Source organism: Sphaeramia orbicularis, chromosome 24 (genome assembly GCF_902148855.1).
Source record: "Sphaeramia orbicularis chromosome 24, fSphaOr1.1, whole genome shotgun sequence".
In the NCBI taxonomy this organism is placed as follows: domain Eukaryota; kingdom Metazoa; phylum Chordata; class Actinopteri; order Kurtiformes; family Apogonidae; genus Sphaeramia; species Sphaeramia orbicularis.
Window position 1 is genome coordinate 31,171,863 of NC_043979.1, and position 16,580 is coordinate 31,188,442.

A 16,580-nucleotide genomic window follows, 5' to 3' on the forward strand; every position below is an offset into this window, starting at 1 on the left:
AGGAAGAATAAAATATTAAATTCAATACACAAATATGGACAAGCGTTAGAAAAAAAAAAAATTAGTTTCTAAAATGGTAATGAACCTTAAAACACCAATTTTCTCAAAAAAATAATGGAGCTTAAACTCATAACTCCTAAGGTTAGTTTGTCCAGCTCAAACAGCAATAAAATAATTTTCAATTTTAAGTTAATTTCCAACATTTATCTCCTGTAGAGGAATATCTAAAGTGGGAAATAACTTTTTCAGGTTTTTTTACTTGCAAAATACTGAGCAATAACCATCTAATTATATAAAAGCACAAATTATTAACCTGTTAGTAGCATGTAGTGGGGTAAAAGGGACAAGATTTGCAGCTGAAATGTAGAGTAAAAGGAAAAAATATATTTTATTTCAAAACTAGAGGCACTCGGAGAGCGCAGACCTCCACCAAGGGTGATCAGTGGGCCCCCCCACCCCCGATCACCCCCAAAAGTTAATCATTTCTTCCTTATCCCATTTCCAACAAACCCTGAAAATTTCATCAAAATCTGTCCATAACTTTTTGAGTTATGTTGCACACTACCGGACAGACAAAAACAGACAGACAAGCAAACCCTGGCAAAAACATAACCTCCTTGGCGGAGGTAAAAATTGTATTTGAGTATTTATGTTGCACTACTGCACATTCAGCAGTCATTTTTTAATGCACAGAAAAAAACTTTCAGTTATGATGCTTCAAAACACACACACCCAAGAATGCAAACACATTTGTGTAAAGACTTTATTTGTAAGCTTTTGTTGAATTAAAGCCCCATTGTAACTACAGCAAATAAAATTCTGAAATTTTGGTACAATGAACAAAAGTCAAGCAAAAAAAAATAAAAATACAGTGTATATAAACGTAATAGCAGTATATGCCAGTACAGATTAAAACAATGCTGAAAAAAGCCTTGACGTGTGCTGCTGGAGTCCTGTCTGAAGGCTTTGGATTTGTCCACTCACGTACGTCCAATCCCTTTTTAAAATGTACATAAAGAGAAGCTGCATAGCTAACATCCTCTCTGAGAGATAACTGAATCAGACAAAAATAAAAACAAAACAAAAAAAAAGGCCAAGTGTATGGTGGCAGTCAGCCTTTTAAGAAGGCATCAAATCCAAATAAATATTGACACGGCAGTTAAGAGGCCACTGGTAGAGTCACAGAGAGCCCTAAAAGGTTGGCAGCAGGAAGCCCTCCCAACTCTGCGAACAGGAAACGTGGATCACACTGACTGATGCCCGAGGCACGAGTCCACACAGAGGCGATATGGCACAGCTAGGAGGAAAGTCCGACTAGATCCACCGAGTCCCCCCGAGGAGCTTGCAGCAAATGTTATCCCCCCCTCCCCGAATAAAACGCTGACACTCAGGAAACATCTGTGGAGGGAAAGGAGGAGAAACAAAGAATTAGAACATCTGAAGAGGAGGAAAAAACTTTTAAAATAGGCCAGTTGTATGTTTTATGGTATTTTGACAAAAAAAAAAATCTAATTTTGGTTCATTTTTCTCCTTGATCTGGACCAAAACAACCACACAAAGACAGATTAGAGGAGGTGGTCTGAGTCCAAACCCCACAGCAGAGCTGGGAAATGAAGCTCTAAATTACAAACAAATGCAAAATGCAAAGTACTAGAGACATTTAGAAGAGGATTTCAGTTCCAAGAGCTATTTAAGAAACAAAATGTTCACATATTCCCATCTCTACTTTGTGCTCATCTGATAAACCTCCAATAAGCAAAAACACAAAGCCAGTAAAACTTAAAAACTCCCTTTTGACTTGATACATGTTGTCACTGTGACTGGTTATTTTTCCAGTTTCAGTTCAGTGATGTTATGCTGCAGTTGAATTGTCAGTCTGATTTATAGGAGTTTGTGTCGAGGGACGAAGTGTTGGAGTGAAACAGATTTTCTACTGCGGCGATGAAGGGGAAAATATAAAATATAAGTGCTTTGGTGAAAAGCTCATGGTTAGATTTGAAGTTTTGCGAAGTTGCAGTTAAGACCAAAGCACTATGATAATCTACTTCTGGGATATAATAAAAAATGTAATTAATTAATTTAAAATGGGGATGAAAAAACCAGGCAGTTAAATTTATTAGATCTGGTTAAGGTCAGCGCAGATGACAAGACTCTACTAAAAACTCTAGTCTTACATGTCTGCACAGGTCATAAATGATCTTCAACAACAGCACATAACAAAACATCATGGTAACGAATGCTTCTAGGACCCAAAAAAAAGGAGTTTGTTTGAGGTACTCTTTGGAAAAGGGATCAAAAAGTAGATAAACAGGAAGAAAACTCCAAGGCACTCTCTTTAAGCATTAAAATCCCTTTATTCTCACAGCATGCTCACGTGACCAGACCTTTAATAGCAAATAATAACGAATACGTTTACTCACAGCTAGCAGGCTGCTCTCCAAATCTTCGCATGAGTTGATCATGTGTGAACTTGACAAAGGCGTCATATTGCTCTGTTGGAAGGAAAGTAATTCAGTGTGGCTGCTCACTACTGTGCTGAAGATTGCTTTACATTTACAATACCACATACCTGCAAGCTTTGTCGTCAGGATCTCGTCGTACTCTTCACGAATTTTATCCTCTCGCTCCTTCAGTAGTCTTTCACAGATCATCCCAACCTGTCTGAGGGAAAATAACGGCTGCTCTTTCCTAGTGGGAGATGATGCACCTGTGAGCAGAATCAGTATCGCAATTAATGAAAATGCAAATTACCTTGTTCCTCTAGTCTATCCCTATTATCTACACTGGGAGTTAAGAGGTGCTTTGAGTACAAAACAACCTTTTGTGCATGCAATTTACGGAGTACTGCCTAGCACTGGAATATAAATCTGTCAAATTGATCCTGCGCTCAAAATTAAAGTTCCAAGTGCTTTCCTTTTCACTACACACTGGCAGAACTACATCTGAATGTTGACACTTTCTTTGTTGAGGAAACAGCAACATGTGATGCAAAAAAATTCATGTAGAAAAACAGAAAACTGACAAAGGCTTCTCAAAGGTAATATTCTTCTTTGGAGCCTGGATCACACTCAAACACTGAAAAAACATCCAGAGGCTTTTATGCCCAAGAATCAATGTTAAGAAGTGACTATAGTCTTGTTCACACAAAGCGTTAACATATCTAATGTCAACTAAATCCAACAGTCAGCTCCAAGTAAAGATGCAAATGCACCAAGGACACACTGAAATCCAGTCCCTCAGGTGCTGTTGAGATGTGGCATAAACATGCATTAAAGTATAGACGAGAATGAAACCAAAACACAGCACACACTGAGATCTCATCTCTGGTGATGCATTCAGAGGTGGTCTGAGCCACCTGTGTACACTTTCTCTCAACATAGTCTGCACAGGCGTATTGTCGAATGGATTGAAGGAGTGTTGAGTCAGCTGATATTATCCATGTAGCATTGCATTTTTGTAAAATGCTTAACAGGTGTCTGATCTTTTCAATCCGCTCAAAGATTATCTATAAAATGTGTTGTCATGCCTGAGGGCACTATGGAATGATGCTCTGCCACTTTTTTTCCCTCCATGCATGAGAGTGTATCTACAGTTGGCATAATCCTTAAGCATTTTGGATGGAATACATCATGCCACGCAGACCGGACTTTGATGCTTTTATTTTTGTGTAGAAGATTAGATATAGTAAATGCAATAACTGCAATTCACTCCCTACTTGTTAATGTTCTTTTTGTTTGTTTCATTGTTAAAAAAAATGGGACATTAATACTAATATACTGTTGATGACATTTAAAATGAATATCTTTATCAAAATTGATGCAGAATGTCAATAAAAAAGTGAATTTAAAAAAAAAAAAAAAACCATCCTTAAGCATTTCACTAATGTGTTACACTAATGTGTTTCACTTCCACCTAAAGATTATATCTCCACTAAAGCATGGCATGCATGGTAGGTAATAAAAACAAAGGGAATGGTCAAAGTTGAACTTGTGGAAAAGTGATTGATTCAAGCTACCGGGCAAGAAAACATTACACCCCAACAGCTGGCGCAGAGTAGTGTATTAAATTTGCAAAGAAACACTATAAATCCAGCCTGTTCAACTTGGAATGGAAGACTGTGCCATGTTTACAGATATGATTTACAGATATATCTTCTAGACAGAGCAGCAAAGTCAAATCTGTGTCAACAGCCAGACTTAAAGCTGTCCAGTTGAGACTGGATCATGACAAAAAGGGTAAGTTTATGTCAGGTCTAAAGAGAGCCACAGACCTCAGTCTGGGTCTGATATATCAGTGAAAGGTGCATAGAGGTGTTTTATGTATGCATCAGCTAGGGGAATTTGACTGGAGCAAACCCAGTGTGTCGTTTTAATTACTACTTTTAGTTTCCAGCAGACTAGGCATAGGAAATGCTCTGCTGCTTCCAGCCAGTTAACAAGACCAGGCAATTACGACTGCAACCAAGTAAGTATGTGTGCAAAATTTTAGCAATATTCTTTAAAGCTGTTAATGAGACATTGTGTTGTATTATACATGCAACATTCTTAAAAGATAAACACTGCTTATGCTCTTTGCATATGGAAGTGGGATGTTTATTTGCATACATAGCAGGGAAGTGAGATTGAGTCACAAGGGATCACTCAGGAAGCATGTGGAGATGCATTCTAATGTCAAGTGTGAACTGACTAACTTGGGGCTGTGGACATGTTAATGCAAGGCATGAACAGGAATTGAATCCACAAAGAGAAAACAAAGCACTGATGCCAGTCTAAATCAGAATTAGTATTCATGTGGCTCCATGTCCCTGTTGGTAGTTTACAGCCCACAATTTTTTTCAGCTAAAACAGAAGGCTGGTGCATTAAACAACCAGTCAACATCCTCATTAGGATGTAATGTTTGTAGATACCTGAAATGGCAGCTCCACTGTGGATGCTCTGCAGGTCCACAGGACAGCAGCCATCTGCCTGCTGAAAAGTACTGTCCAGGTGTCGTCTTTTCTGCAGCCGCTTGTACTCCTGTTTAATGTTGTGTAATATTTGCTCTGAAACAGACATAAGTTTGAAGCAAAGAAATAAACATTTGTTAAATCACGTAAGGGGAAACTGTACCCATATGGAAACAATGCAAACTGACAACACAACTGAATGGTCTCATTATTGTATGATTTAGAGATTAGAATGTAATGATGATTAAAACTACCCTACACACTTTGCAAGACTTTCCACATCAACTGTTGAAATTCTGTGTAACATGTAGATCCAATAGTGGTACTTTTAGTTTTATATTCAGTAGCACCAACCATTTCATGAGACTACATTTCCTGCACACACATTCTCCTCCATTATTTAAATCTGTTTGAAATTAGACTTCCTGGAAACACTAAGTTTCACTTCCATTTAACTGTTAAAAGATGCATCTGAACCCAAGGGGAATAACTACCAGACAGATCCATGGATTCACAACATTTTGGAGTTAATCATAATCTTGTGTGCAATATTTATGTTATTGCATACATTTGTCATATGGAACCCAAGGCCATCATTGCATACAAATTGAACATGGAGTTAACACAACAAGTACCAAAACAGAAGATACATGTTAGCATTGACCAATATCAAGATTCTTTACTGCCAGTACTAACTTTGAAGGGAAACATCATTGCAAGGTCTACAAATTCCTCTAACTTCTTCTACTTTTCTCTTTTTAACAGGCACTATGATATGTAGGACCATCTTTAATGATTGTGATATTCAGTGATTCAGATTCTACTTTACATTAAATGTTTGGTTCACGAGTTAGCTCATCTAGTTTCCAATAAAGTTGGAGACAGTTGATATCACACTTATAATGCATTTTTAGGGTGAGAGATGGGTTGATTAGCTTTTCCAAAAGAGCTGTGGATTCATATTGTAGGGGAACTTTGCAAACAGTAATACTGGGAGAACTTACTCCCCCATTGATTGGAGTATTCCAACAGAGTATGTGTTCTAGAACGACCAAAAAAAATAATGCAAAGCAACTATAAGGAGCACTTCCTACTATTATCATAATTTATTATCCTATTACTTTTGGAATGCCATCCTACAATTACGAAAAAGTAGATTAGCAGGAAGTAATGATTAAATGTTCACCAAATTACCATGGTTTGCTTTATAACAGATCAACAAATATCGTATATTAACCAACATAAGGCCTAAAACTGTATTCATAGAAATTAAACGAAGTGCGTTTGGACAGTTGTTTCCTTTATAGACCGGTAACAGGACGTAAGCTTCAATCGACGACCATTTTGCAAAGCTGCCTGATTTGATCGCATGAATATTGGCACTGGGGTTAAAAATAAATGAATTCCTACCTGTGGTGAGTCTGGATGACACTTCCCCGAAAGGTGACGGTTCCATACGCAGATATTTCTGTGGCGAAGACACCGGAGACATGATCGGAGCGCACCTCCTTCGTTTGGGTGAAGTAGAGTTCATGAGTGGATCAAAATCCATAGTCCTTTTCAGAGTAGCCCCACAAGCCATTCTAACGAAATGTGTCAAAATGTTACAGTAAAAAAAAACCTAAATCACCGCTCACCACTGACCTGGGCCCCGGTCTGCGCTGCTAATGCTAGCTAACGTTAGCTAGGATGAACGGCAGCAGCGATTCCGGGGTACGAACAAATGCAGATCTCTTTACTCTCTAGGAGCGTTCTGTCGCTAAATCTCGTATTATATCCACTAAAGAGTATATGCTGATATTAATCGAATCAAAAAGTATAGGTTAAACGCAATCTACAAATCGGATGATGGCAGATTTAAAAGTCTTATTACTAACAGATCCGTACAACAGCTCAGTGGACTATCACTTACGCTTTACCTCTTATCTAGTGTCCGCATGCGCAAGAGACTTACCTCTACCTGGTAGTTGTAGTTTTTGTATCAAGTCTTGCCTGCCATTTTATCAGCACAAAGACTACATTTCCCGAACACGCAGAAATTATCGTCTTTTTAAATTTGTTTTGGTTGACGACATAATCCCCTCAAACCGCGACGTGAAGTTTCACAATCAATTAATTATTAAATCAAATAGAAAAAATGTATTTGATAAATATTCTCAGTAACAATATTAAATCTAATATGAACGAATATAAAAAAAAAAAACAAAGTTGACTTTAGAGTATAAAAAGTAATGCAGTAAAATAGTGTGTGTCAGTGTTGTACCATTACCATGTAATTGATTTTATTACTGCTACATTAATGTGTATGTTGCATATCAGGAAAGACTAAAATATCCTCCTGATGTTCTTATAATATGAAAAGTTTCTAAAGCTGTGGGACATGCGGTGAAGATCTGCCCCTGAAGTAGAAAGGAAGCATTAGTATAAAGCTGCAAAAAATGGAAATCTTCAGCTTTCAAGTACAATAGTTGAGTAAAAGTATTTTGTTACATTCAACCACTGGAGCTAGCCATATACCTGCCATTCCTTTGCAAATACTGATTTAGTCACCTCCCTGTTGAAAAATAGATTTATTACCGAACGAATGATGATTAACTCAACTGTCTTGCAGTCTTTTGTAGGTTACAACATTTCCTGTAATATTTGTACCAGTTCCTTTACTACTGTACACAGTTGTATTCTCAGCTCTAATGGAGGAGGCGGTGTGGCATCGAAGCTACACACTTACTATGAAGCCAAGAGTACTTAATATCCATGATGGCTGCATTTGAGTGAGTGGGAGAACCTAATTTTTTCTTAATTTTTCCTAATTTAAAGTAGTTTGGGTATAATTTATGCTATGAGTGTCTGTCTCTTTTGCATTAATTAACAAGTCACTGTAAGTGGCAATTTTGTGATAAGGAACCACACCTTGACCAAGACTAATTCAAGTCCAAACATCAGACTATAGTGGAGCTTTTAAAAATCCCCCAAAATGGATCCTCATGTGTGTCGTAACATTCAACTAAATTCCTAAATTATCCATGTAGTGGGTTCAGACTAGTCTCAATGAGCTGTAAAATATAATGAGACTGTGAGCGCCCTGCTAACAAGATACATTACATCTTCTGTATGCTCCACGGGTTTTCAAAGCCAAAGCATTGTTCTACTCCAGGGGTGTCAAACTCATTTTCTTCTGGGGGCCACATTCAGCCCAATTTAATCTGAAGTGGACCAGACCGGTACAATAATAGCATGATAGCCAATAAATAATGACAACTCCAAATTGTTTTAGTTCAAAAAATAACATTCAATTATGCCAATATTTACATTTCCAAACAATCCAAACAAAAAGGATGTGAATAACCTGAAAAAAAATGGAATTTGTTAAGAAATATAAGTACAATTTTATCAATATTATCCCTCGACTTATCATTTATACATGTGCATTACAGATCAGATCTACAAACGCACAAAACATTTAATAACAGGCAGAATATTGTTAAAATTCCACTTAAGTTTCTTTAGACATTTCAGGTTGTTCATATTTGTTCAGGTTATTCACATTTTATTGTTAAAGGATAGTTTGTTCATGTAAAATTTTCATAATGTAATGTTTTTTGCACTAAATCAAAGAGAAAAAAATGGTGTTGTCATTATTTATAGGTTATTATGATATTATTTTTGAGTTCGATATCCTAACTTGCACTTTGCAAATTCATCCTGCGAGCCGGATTGGAACCTTTGGTGGGCCGCATGTTTGACACCTGTGTTCTACTCTGTTTCTTTGTCTTAACACATGCTCCTAGACCATGTGTCATTTGCGGTCTCTCTCTCCATTTTCTCTAGCCCTGTCTTTTACCCAGGATGCCTGAATTGGATCGCTGCCTGTTGGTTTCATGTATTTATCTCTGTCTCTCTGAGTATGTGTCATTCTTCTGTCTATGTGAATGGCATGTTGTGTAATGAGTCTCCTGAACGTCTGGATGGCTTGTCCTTTTTTGTCGAGGTCTTCTGTGCAGATGGTGCTTGAATGCTGCTCATCGCCATACCAGCTATATTCCCTTTACTGTACATTCCATTGCATGTATACATTTTTGCATGTAATTAGTTTGATATTCTGGTCTGTATTGGGAGAGGGATCCCTCCTTTATGGCTTTACTTGAGCTTTCATTGAAGTTTTTGAAGGAAGTTTACCCTCATCAAACTGAGGGTAGACAGAGAATTTGAAGTGAATCTGTGATTTATGACACTGGAATTGAATCTGCTCCAAAATCACAGTCACTTCATCTTCTGGTTCTTTTGTAATTACAGTAGATTGATTCCCTGTTTTGAATAAATTGAACTCAGTTTATGCAAATCCATCAGTCAGGCTAATGAGCTGGGTCAACCCCCCCCACCCCCACCCCCACCCCACTGGGCAGAAGCTGTTGATCATTTACTTTCACAAGGTTAACGTTGCTCAGCCCATTTTAGTTTAATCAGTTAACTTGATTGTAGCCAGAAAATTACTGGCCAGAGATAATCTTGCAGCCTTCCTGAAAATAAAGCATCGAGAGTTATTTTCCTCTATCCATGACTTACTGATGATCACCACAAATCCTGTAAATTTTTGTTTTTTGTGTTGATAACTGAATCTTTTCACACATGGTTGAGTCAGTCAGTTTCTTAGCCCTCAAACAACCATGGCAAACAAAATCCTATTGACATCAGTGCAAGCAGATGTTGCTGTTTCCTTGCCTGTCTCTAAAGCTACAGCAGATGTTTCCATCAAAGCATGCCGTCAAACCTGATCCTTGAAATATGTCTGTTTTGTGAGTAATATATGCAAATTGAAAAGACGAGGCCACATGAAGCAATGAGGCTGCAACTGATTTGGAAGATGCACCACAAGAGGGCAGTACAACATTACTGTTGGTTTTGTGTTGCTTTAGCTCAGCAGGGCTTGGCCTCCACTTCTTGTTCGCTGCTTTGTCTGGAATCAGTCATTGCTGAATGAATAAAACAAAATGTACTGTGAGGCTACCGTTTCCCGTTATCGAGCGGTCAATCAAATAACTGCAGGCAGAATGACAACCAGCTGCGACTTTATTCAAAAGTTTGAAAACAGCAATACTAAAAACACTTGACTGACTGTGATTTTTAAGTCATAGATTCCTCATTATGCCACCACTGTACAGAAGCCACTTGACAGTTGACATTTTGATCTTCAATACTCACTAATACAAGAGGCAGCAAAGCATACTGATAAACAGCTGTCTGGATAACTTTACACCAAGATAAATGTCTACAGAACAATTGTGCTGTGAGATTTCTAGATTAAAAGTACTACATCATCTATTAGAAAATCACATATTCCCAGATTCTTTTGTTAGGTCAGTTGTCGATTCTCTACATAATGCATACACACTTCCATTCAAGTTACCAGCTAATAAAAAGCCCCCTGTTTGTTTGTTTAGATGAGTAAACAGCAGACATATTTGTATTTAGAGTTACGCCAAAAGTACTTCACTAGGCCTGTGCATGGGTTGCTTTTATTTTCCAAAATGATGCCCCGTTGCAACAGTAGCACTAAAACACTCACTGCAATGAGAAAAGGCCGGGGGTTGGAAATATATCACCAAGTCACAAGATACCACACATACATACAGAGCTGAATCGAGTAAAATCCTACATTTGATGAAAGCAGCTATAGTCAAACCCACATCGGTTACAGTGGTGACCAGCACACTGTATCCTAATCCAGTTTTGATGAGCATGTTCAAGCTTTGGCCAGAAGCTCGATGTGTTCGGCTGTAGCTGAATGAGTCAATTCAAACACTATTTTTGCGAGAAAACACTGTACAGTTGTTAGGTATACACTGGAACAAAGACACATTACTCTAAAGGTTTAACGGCTAGCGAGTAAAGAAATGGACATCAGGGACAACTGTCACTCTGCCACAGAAAATGCCATTTCAAATATTAGGTGGATTAGTCACAAACTCAAGCTGTGAATCCATTTACCTCCATCTTATTTGAGTTCATTTGTGATGGCTGTAAATTGCTTTTTGTTTTCTATTTTAATTTTAGCATGACTCCATTGTCTTTTTTATTTATTTATTTTTTAAAATCTTTTTACATATTTGCCACTCACTGAGTGTTGTCAGAAGAAGTATCATGTCAGAAGTACAAAAGACATGTTTAATGGCAATATTAGAAAGGAACAATCAGAGTCATTTCAACTTTTGCGTGTAGAAATGTCTCTATGCAACATGTACATGAAGCCTGTAGAAAGTCAAGGCGATTTGTTATTTTTATGGTGCAAGACACATGTTAAAGTCTACATGACACAGTCAAACTTCTTGAATTAAAAATGTCAGTAGCCCCTTATCCCATAAATGAAGAGATATTGTTTCAAAACCTGAATTCACAGTACAAAAATATAATATGCCTTCGCTAATCGAATATCATGAAGTCTATGGTAAACAGCAGACTTATGATAGTCTGATATTTCTTTGAAATTGTGAGTCCTTTCTACATCCGTTCAATACCATTTGGCACTTTGGCACAATCATACTTTAACATAAAATAATGCAACCACTAAAGCATCTATGAGAGGATGTTAGTCAGAACGGTCTGATTTTTTTTTCTGCAATGTTGTGTTAGATTTGTTTAGGGAAGATGACATTTATACAGTTTCCCCTCTGACAGCCAATTAGACAGCTTCTGCAGACGTTTCAGTGGATACAGACATTGTTACTTTGGCTATTTTCACAGTGGTCTTCACGCAGCTCTCTGCAGCCCTGTTGGCAGAAATGTTGGCATTTCTGTTCTGGCAATCGGACTCCAGGCTATTGTCCAACTGCTGGGCACTGCCCCTGCAGGCGTGGCAGGAGCTGAGGAAGGCGTGCCGCAGGTCCTTACTCCTCAAGGCGTAGATGATTGGGTTGACTGTAGAATTGAGGAGGCAGAGCATGCTGCAGAATGCAAATACTGTCTTGATGTCATCATCCATTCGCCAGAAGAGGTCATACACCATTATAGCAAGCAACGGGCCCCAGCAGATGACCAGCACTACCAGGATAAGCACTAGGGTCTTGGCCAGGCGGATATCCATGCGTGCCTGCTCTGGGCGTGTTGTTTGCACTTTAGTCCCATCTGCTGAGTATACAACAAGGCTCTTCTGAGAAGCACGGCTCAGCATGCGCACAGCATGATGATGGGCTTTCCACAGGATGTAAATGTAGGCGTAGATAATGAAAAGAACCAGTACACTGGTCACCCCGATCCAGAACATCAGGTAGGTCTCATCAATCAGAGGGAATATGTCTGAGCAAACAGAATTGAGACGTTTACAGTTCCAGCCCAGCAGAGGTAGCACTGCGATGATGATGGAGATGGTCCACATCATACAAAAGGCAATGACAGCCTTGGTCCGTGTCACGATACGTCTGTAGGCGAGAGGCCGGTGTATGGAGATGTAGCGATCAATAGCAGTGAGGAAAAGACTCCCCACAGACGCTGTGAAAGATGCTGTGACTCCACCCAGCTTGAAGAGGAAAACATTGGGGCTGTCCTTCCTGTGGAAAACATGAAAGTCCAGAAAGCTGTAGACGAAGATGACACTGCCCAGCAGGTCAGCCACAGCCAGGCTGCCGATGAAGTGATACGAAGGCCGGCAGCGCAGGGTGCGGGACTGCAGGATGACGCAGAGCACCACCAAGTTCTCCAGGACTGTGAAGGTCCCCAAAGTCAGAGACATGACAGCCACAGCCAGCTGCTGGCTGGGAGTCAGAATCATGAAGCACTCCATGTCCATAAAGTTCTCCCCACACTGAATATTGTTGGCCTCATCTCTGATTGTGCTCCTATTGTTGAAAAGGTCTGTAGCATTGGTGGGGTAGAAGGGAATACCTTTGAAAATTAGTTCCTCATCTGCAGGTACTTTATCTGGGAAAGAGTTGCTGCGGAAAGCAGATAAGGGCTTCTGCAGGGAGACACTGCCCTTAAAGTTTACATTATTGATGGGGTCGTCATAGTTAGCGTCGTTGGAGCCAAGATACTGTAAACCAGATGTGATAGTCCGGAAGGTGGTGTCGGCCACACCATCCAGCACAGACTTCATGGCTGTGTCTGAGGGTAATACTGCAGTCTAAGACGTCTGGTCAACCTATGAATTGATAACAAACATTTCAGACGCATTATTTTAACATGAAACCCTCAAAAAGATTCCTATGTATATGTTGTATTTTTGCAGCAAAACAAATAGCCTACACACATTTAATTCAAAATGCCAACAAGCCTCTCATCATGCATATTCATATCAATATATGCATTTTTTGATAGTTTGGAACAATTTCAGATGGATTTCTTTTCTTTTCAGAGTTTTTTTGCACATAAATCTCATCTACCCTCCAAGCCTGGAGCTCTTACAGATTCTGAGACATGCACCCTCTTCCCGTCAACACATAATATCATCACTGAGCGATTACTGTATATGAAGGTAATAAAAGGCTATAAAAACGGAACTTTATGTGGGTTCACAAACAAGGTTAATATTTAGCAAAATCTAGAGTACATTTTCTACAATAGCACATAAACTATATCTGTAAAGATATAGTAGATAACCTGTAGGTTATTTAAAATAATATGCAATAGCGTTAAGCAGATGGATGATGTAATGTAAGTGGTCTAATGTAATTTATCAATAAAGATCACTAACATAATGGTTTTGTTTTTCATAGAATTGATATATGCACAAATCTGCAGTTATTTGAACAATATTTAAGTCTGATTCCAAAAGCTTTCAGTCTGTTTTTGGTGAAGGTACAGTGCGTACATCCACGAACCCGCACCTTTAGAATCAAATAAACAGACTTTTCTGCAGGACAAGTAGCATAAAACATCTAATTAATTTTGAAAAGTATGGAGAACATGATCAAAATATGGAATTTGTTGTTTTTAAAGTGAAAAATGTTTCTTTACCTTACATAATTTTCCAAGTGCGCAGAATCGTCCTTTATCGCCGCGCGTTAATCCAAGTCAGAAGTGCATCATCCAACCAACACAGATCTTACATAAAAGAAGGAGAACCAGGGTGCAGGGCTTTAGGATAAAATCCTCAATATTTTCATTATTGTTAGGCTCTTTTTAAAGTTATAAACGCGGCTCTAAGTTTTGATAGGGTCTGGTAAAGTGTCGCTCCTGGAGTGCGCTCCTGCGTTCTGGATACGCTCTCCTTCTCCTGCTCCTGCTCCTCCTGCTCCTGCTGCTGCTCCTGCTGCTGCTGCTGCTGCTGCTCCAGCGTCTCTCCAGTCCTCCTCTGTCTCTTCACACTTATGAAGCGCCGCTCCTTCAAGCTGGGTCACGTGTTTCCATATAGCTTCATCTGCCCAACCCATGGAACTGTCAAGTGCGGTGCATCTATAGGAACAAGGGAGCCAACAGTGGCGGTGGCTTATATAAAAAGGATCTGAACTGAAATCCCAAAGCTCTTCTTAGGAGACGATGTGCTCGAACAAAAACCCCCAAAAAAACAGCACATGCAGTGAGGACACGTTGGCGCATGTGTCTTCAAACATCTCTGAAAATAGAACTTTTAGGTGCTGATTGGGCCGTTGTTTCATTGCAAAGCCTTAAAGCGCAGATGAGGTTTGCAGATTTAATCCATAGTCAGTGCACGTCTGCTTACTGTCTGAATAATTAACAAATATTGAGAATCTTAAAAATCTACACAGAAGACCTCATTTGGATGTACTAAAAATCTCCTGTTTGACTCTTATTTTTCACATTATATTCTCTGATGTACCAATCCTTTCTACTAAGTCCCAAAAACAGAGTTGGTCCATGCAAATCCAACAGGGGAATAAATTGCAGGATCTGATGCATCATTGAAAAGACTGAATTTCCCTCCTCATTACAGACCAGCTGGTTATCAGCAAATTCAGTCAGATTACACTCTACCAAATTATCAAGTCAGATCCTGTTATGACTCACAATATGTGACCTTTGTCGGACATTAATAAAAACAGATTCAATTCACTGACTATGAATGATCTAATTTCCATTTATTCATTTGGCAATATACACGCAAACATCATAGTGGTGTTTCTTTTACACACGCTGCCTCACACAATGACAAATCAGTTGTGTGGATGAAGAGGCAGGGGCTGAGTGGATGCATTGTCAAAGATAAAATCTGAATATTGTATTAACGAGACATTTGGCGGTCAGAGATTGCCTCTGCAGACATGGACATGAAAACCTTGAGCCACTTAGGAGCAGAACTGAGACTAATCCCTCAATCATTATCTTAGGTGTAGTTGTTAATCTCTCATCTGTGCTGCCATCTTTGTCTGAAATGTACAAAATGTTCTTTTTCTCTGAATGAGAGGACATTAGCAATCTGCAAATGGCAAAAATGTCTGGATTTTCTGGAGTTAAAGGCTCATATTTCTGTGAATTTATCACTTTATTTTGGCAAAATTGACTGTTGGCATGTTGTCAGTGTAAGCAGCTGAGTTACTTTCAAATCTCCCCAAAGCTAATCTCATTAATCTTTACAAACAAAGAAGAATATTTTATTTACAGTCATGATCTACTGGAGTAGATAGAGATAAAAGCTCCATACACTGATTCAAGACCTGAAAAACTGGCCAAGATGAAAACCCCTATATTCAGCTGTATTATCTGACTGGTTCCAGCAAAGTAACTGGCAGATAAACGGCTTCTTCTAGGAAACATCAAAGATAGATTGTGCAGGAGTGTAACTGCACTGATTCACATCTCTGCTCTGGGTTCCAGGAGTGTAAAGTAATGACCCTACAGTTTCAGTTTTGCCACTTGGAAGACACACTCCACTCTCATACACTCTTTATCTCCTCTGCTGAGCATCAGTTTTTGAGGTTTCTGCAAAGAGAGATGGTTGACTCTGCTACCTGTGGCTTTTTTTTTTTTTCTCCACACTTTCATGGTCAGAAACAACAAATGTGACATTTTTAAAGCACTCACTTTAGATTTTAGCTTTTATGTATTTCAGAATATGAATAATAAGAGTAAAAAAGCAGATGTAAAGTAGCTTCGCCTGTGCGTCTTTCACAGAGACGCTGTTTATTTCAGTAATAACACTGTTTCACTTTATTGCTGAGAGGAAGCAAGTTCAAAAGGGAATATTTTATTATGTGTTTAACAAAGGCGAGAAAGCTTCATCCTTTATAACTGTTGCATCTATTGTTTCTGACCAGGAAAATAAAGCAAAACAAAGAAAAAAAAAACATTCTCATTTGTTGATTTTGAAATAAAAATAAAATCACTTTTCTTTCACTTTATGTGTCTGAAAATGTGAGCAAAACCACATGATTTAGGTAACATTTCCTATTATTGATAATAATATGAATCATTAATGAGTCATACAGCAGTAATAGGCTAATTTTACGCATGATCTATGATGATGAAGACAGAAAAAAATAGAAATGCAAGGCAAAATGAGCAGATTGTTAATAAACCATGTGGCTACCAGACGAGAAAGAAGACAATACAGTCTTAACAAGCATAGTTTCATGTTATGACAATATATATTTGTTGTATTTAAACATATTCAAGCTAATACAAGATATTTTTTATGATTTAACAAGATATTTTCATTTTATAATATGATAATATGGATAAAGCAAC

At 38.5% G+C, this 16,580-nt stretch overlaps 2 protein-coding genes across 4 annotated transcripts; both read right to left on the reverse strand.

Moving 5' to 3' along the window:
- Positions 1-739: 739 nt before the first annotated feature.
- On the reverse strand, positions 740-6,864 carry akirin2 (akirin 2). Of its 2 annotated transcripts, XM_030128447.1 has the most exons (6): positions 6,357-6,864; positions 4,908-5,042; positions 2,570-2,707; positions 2,421-2,492; positions 1,373-1,398; positions 740-1,327 (listed from the first exon to the last, which is right to left on the reverse strand). In XM_030128447.1, exons 1-5 carry the CDS (start codon positions 6,526-6,528, stop codon positions 1,388-1,390), a joined length of 528 nt encoding a protein of 175 aa, XP_029984307.1. In that variant the 5' UTR covers positions 6,529-6,864; the 3' UTR covers positions 740-1,327; positions 1,373-1,387. The 2 variants fall into 2 exon arrangements, with proteins under 2 accessions (XP_029984307.1, XP_029984306.1); XM_030128446.1 differs by having other exon boundaries at positions 740-1,398.
- Positions 6,865-9,995: 3,131 nt separating this feature from the next.
- On the reverse strand, positions 9,996-14,528 carry cnr1 (cannabinoid receptor 1). 2 transcript variants are annotated; one of them, XM_030128445.1, is made up of 2 exons: positions 13,898-14,528; positions 9,996-13,077 (listed from the first exon to the last, which is right to left on the reverse strand). In XM_030128445.1, the coding sequence occupies exon 2, from the start codon at positions 13,030-13,032 to the stop codon at positions 11,623-11,625; it is 1,410 nt and encodes a 469-aa protein (XP_029984305.1). In that variant the 5' UTR covers positions 13,033-13,077; positions 13,898-14,528; the 3' UTR covers positions 9,996-11,622. The 2 variants fall into 2 exon arrangements, with proteins under 2 accessions (XP_029984305.1, XP_029984303.1); XM_030128443.1 differs by having other exon boundaries at positions 13,893-14,526.
- Between the last annotated feature and the right edge of the window lie 2,052 nt (positions 14,529-16,580).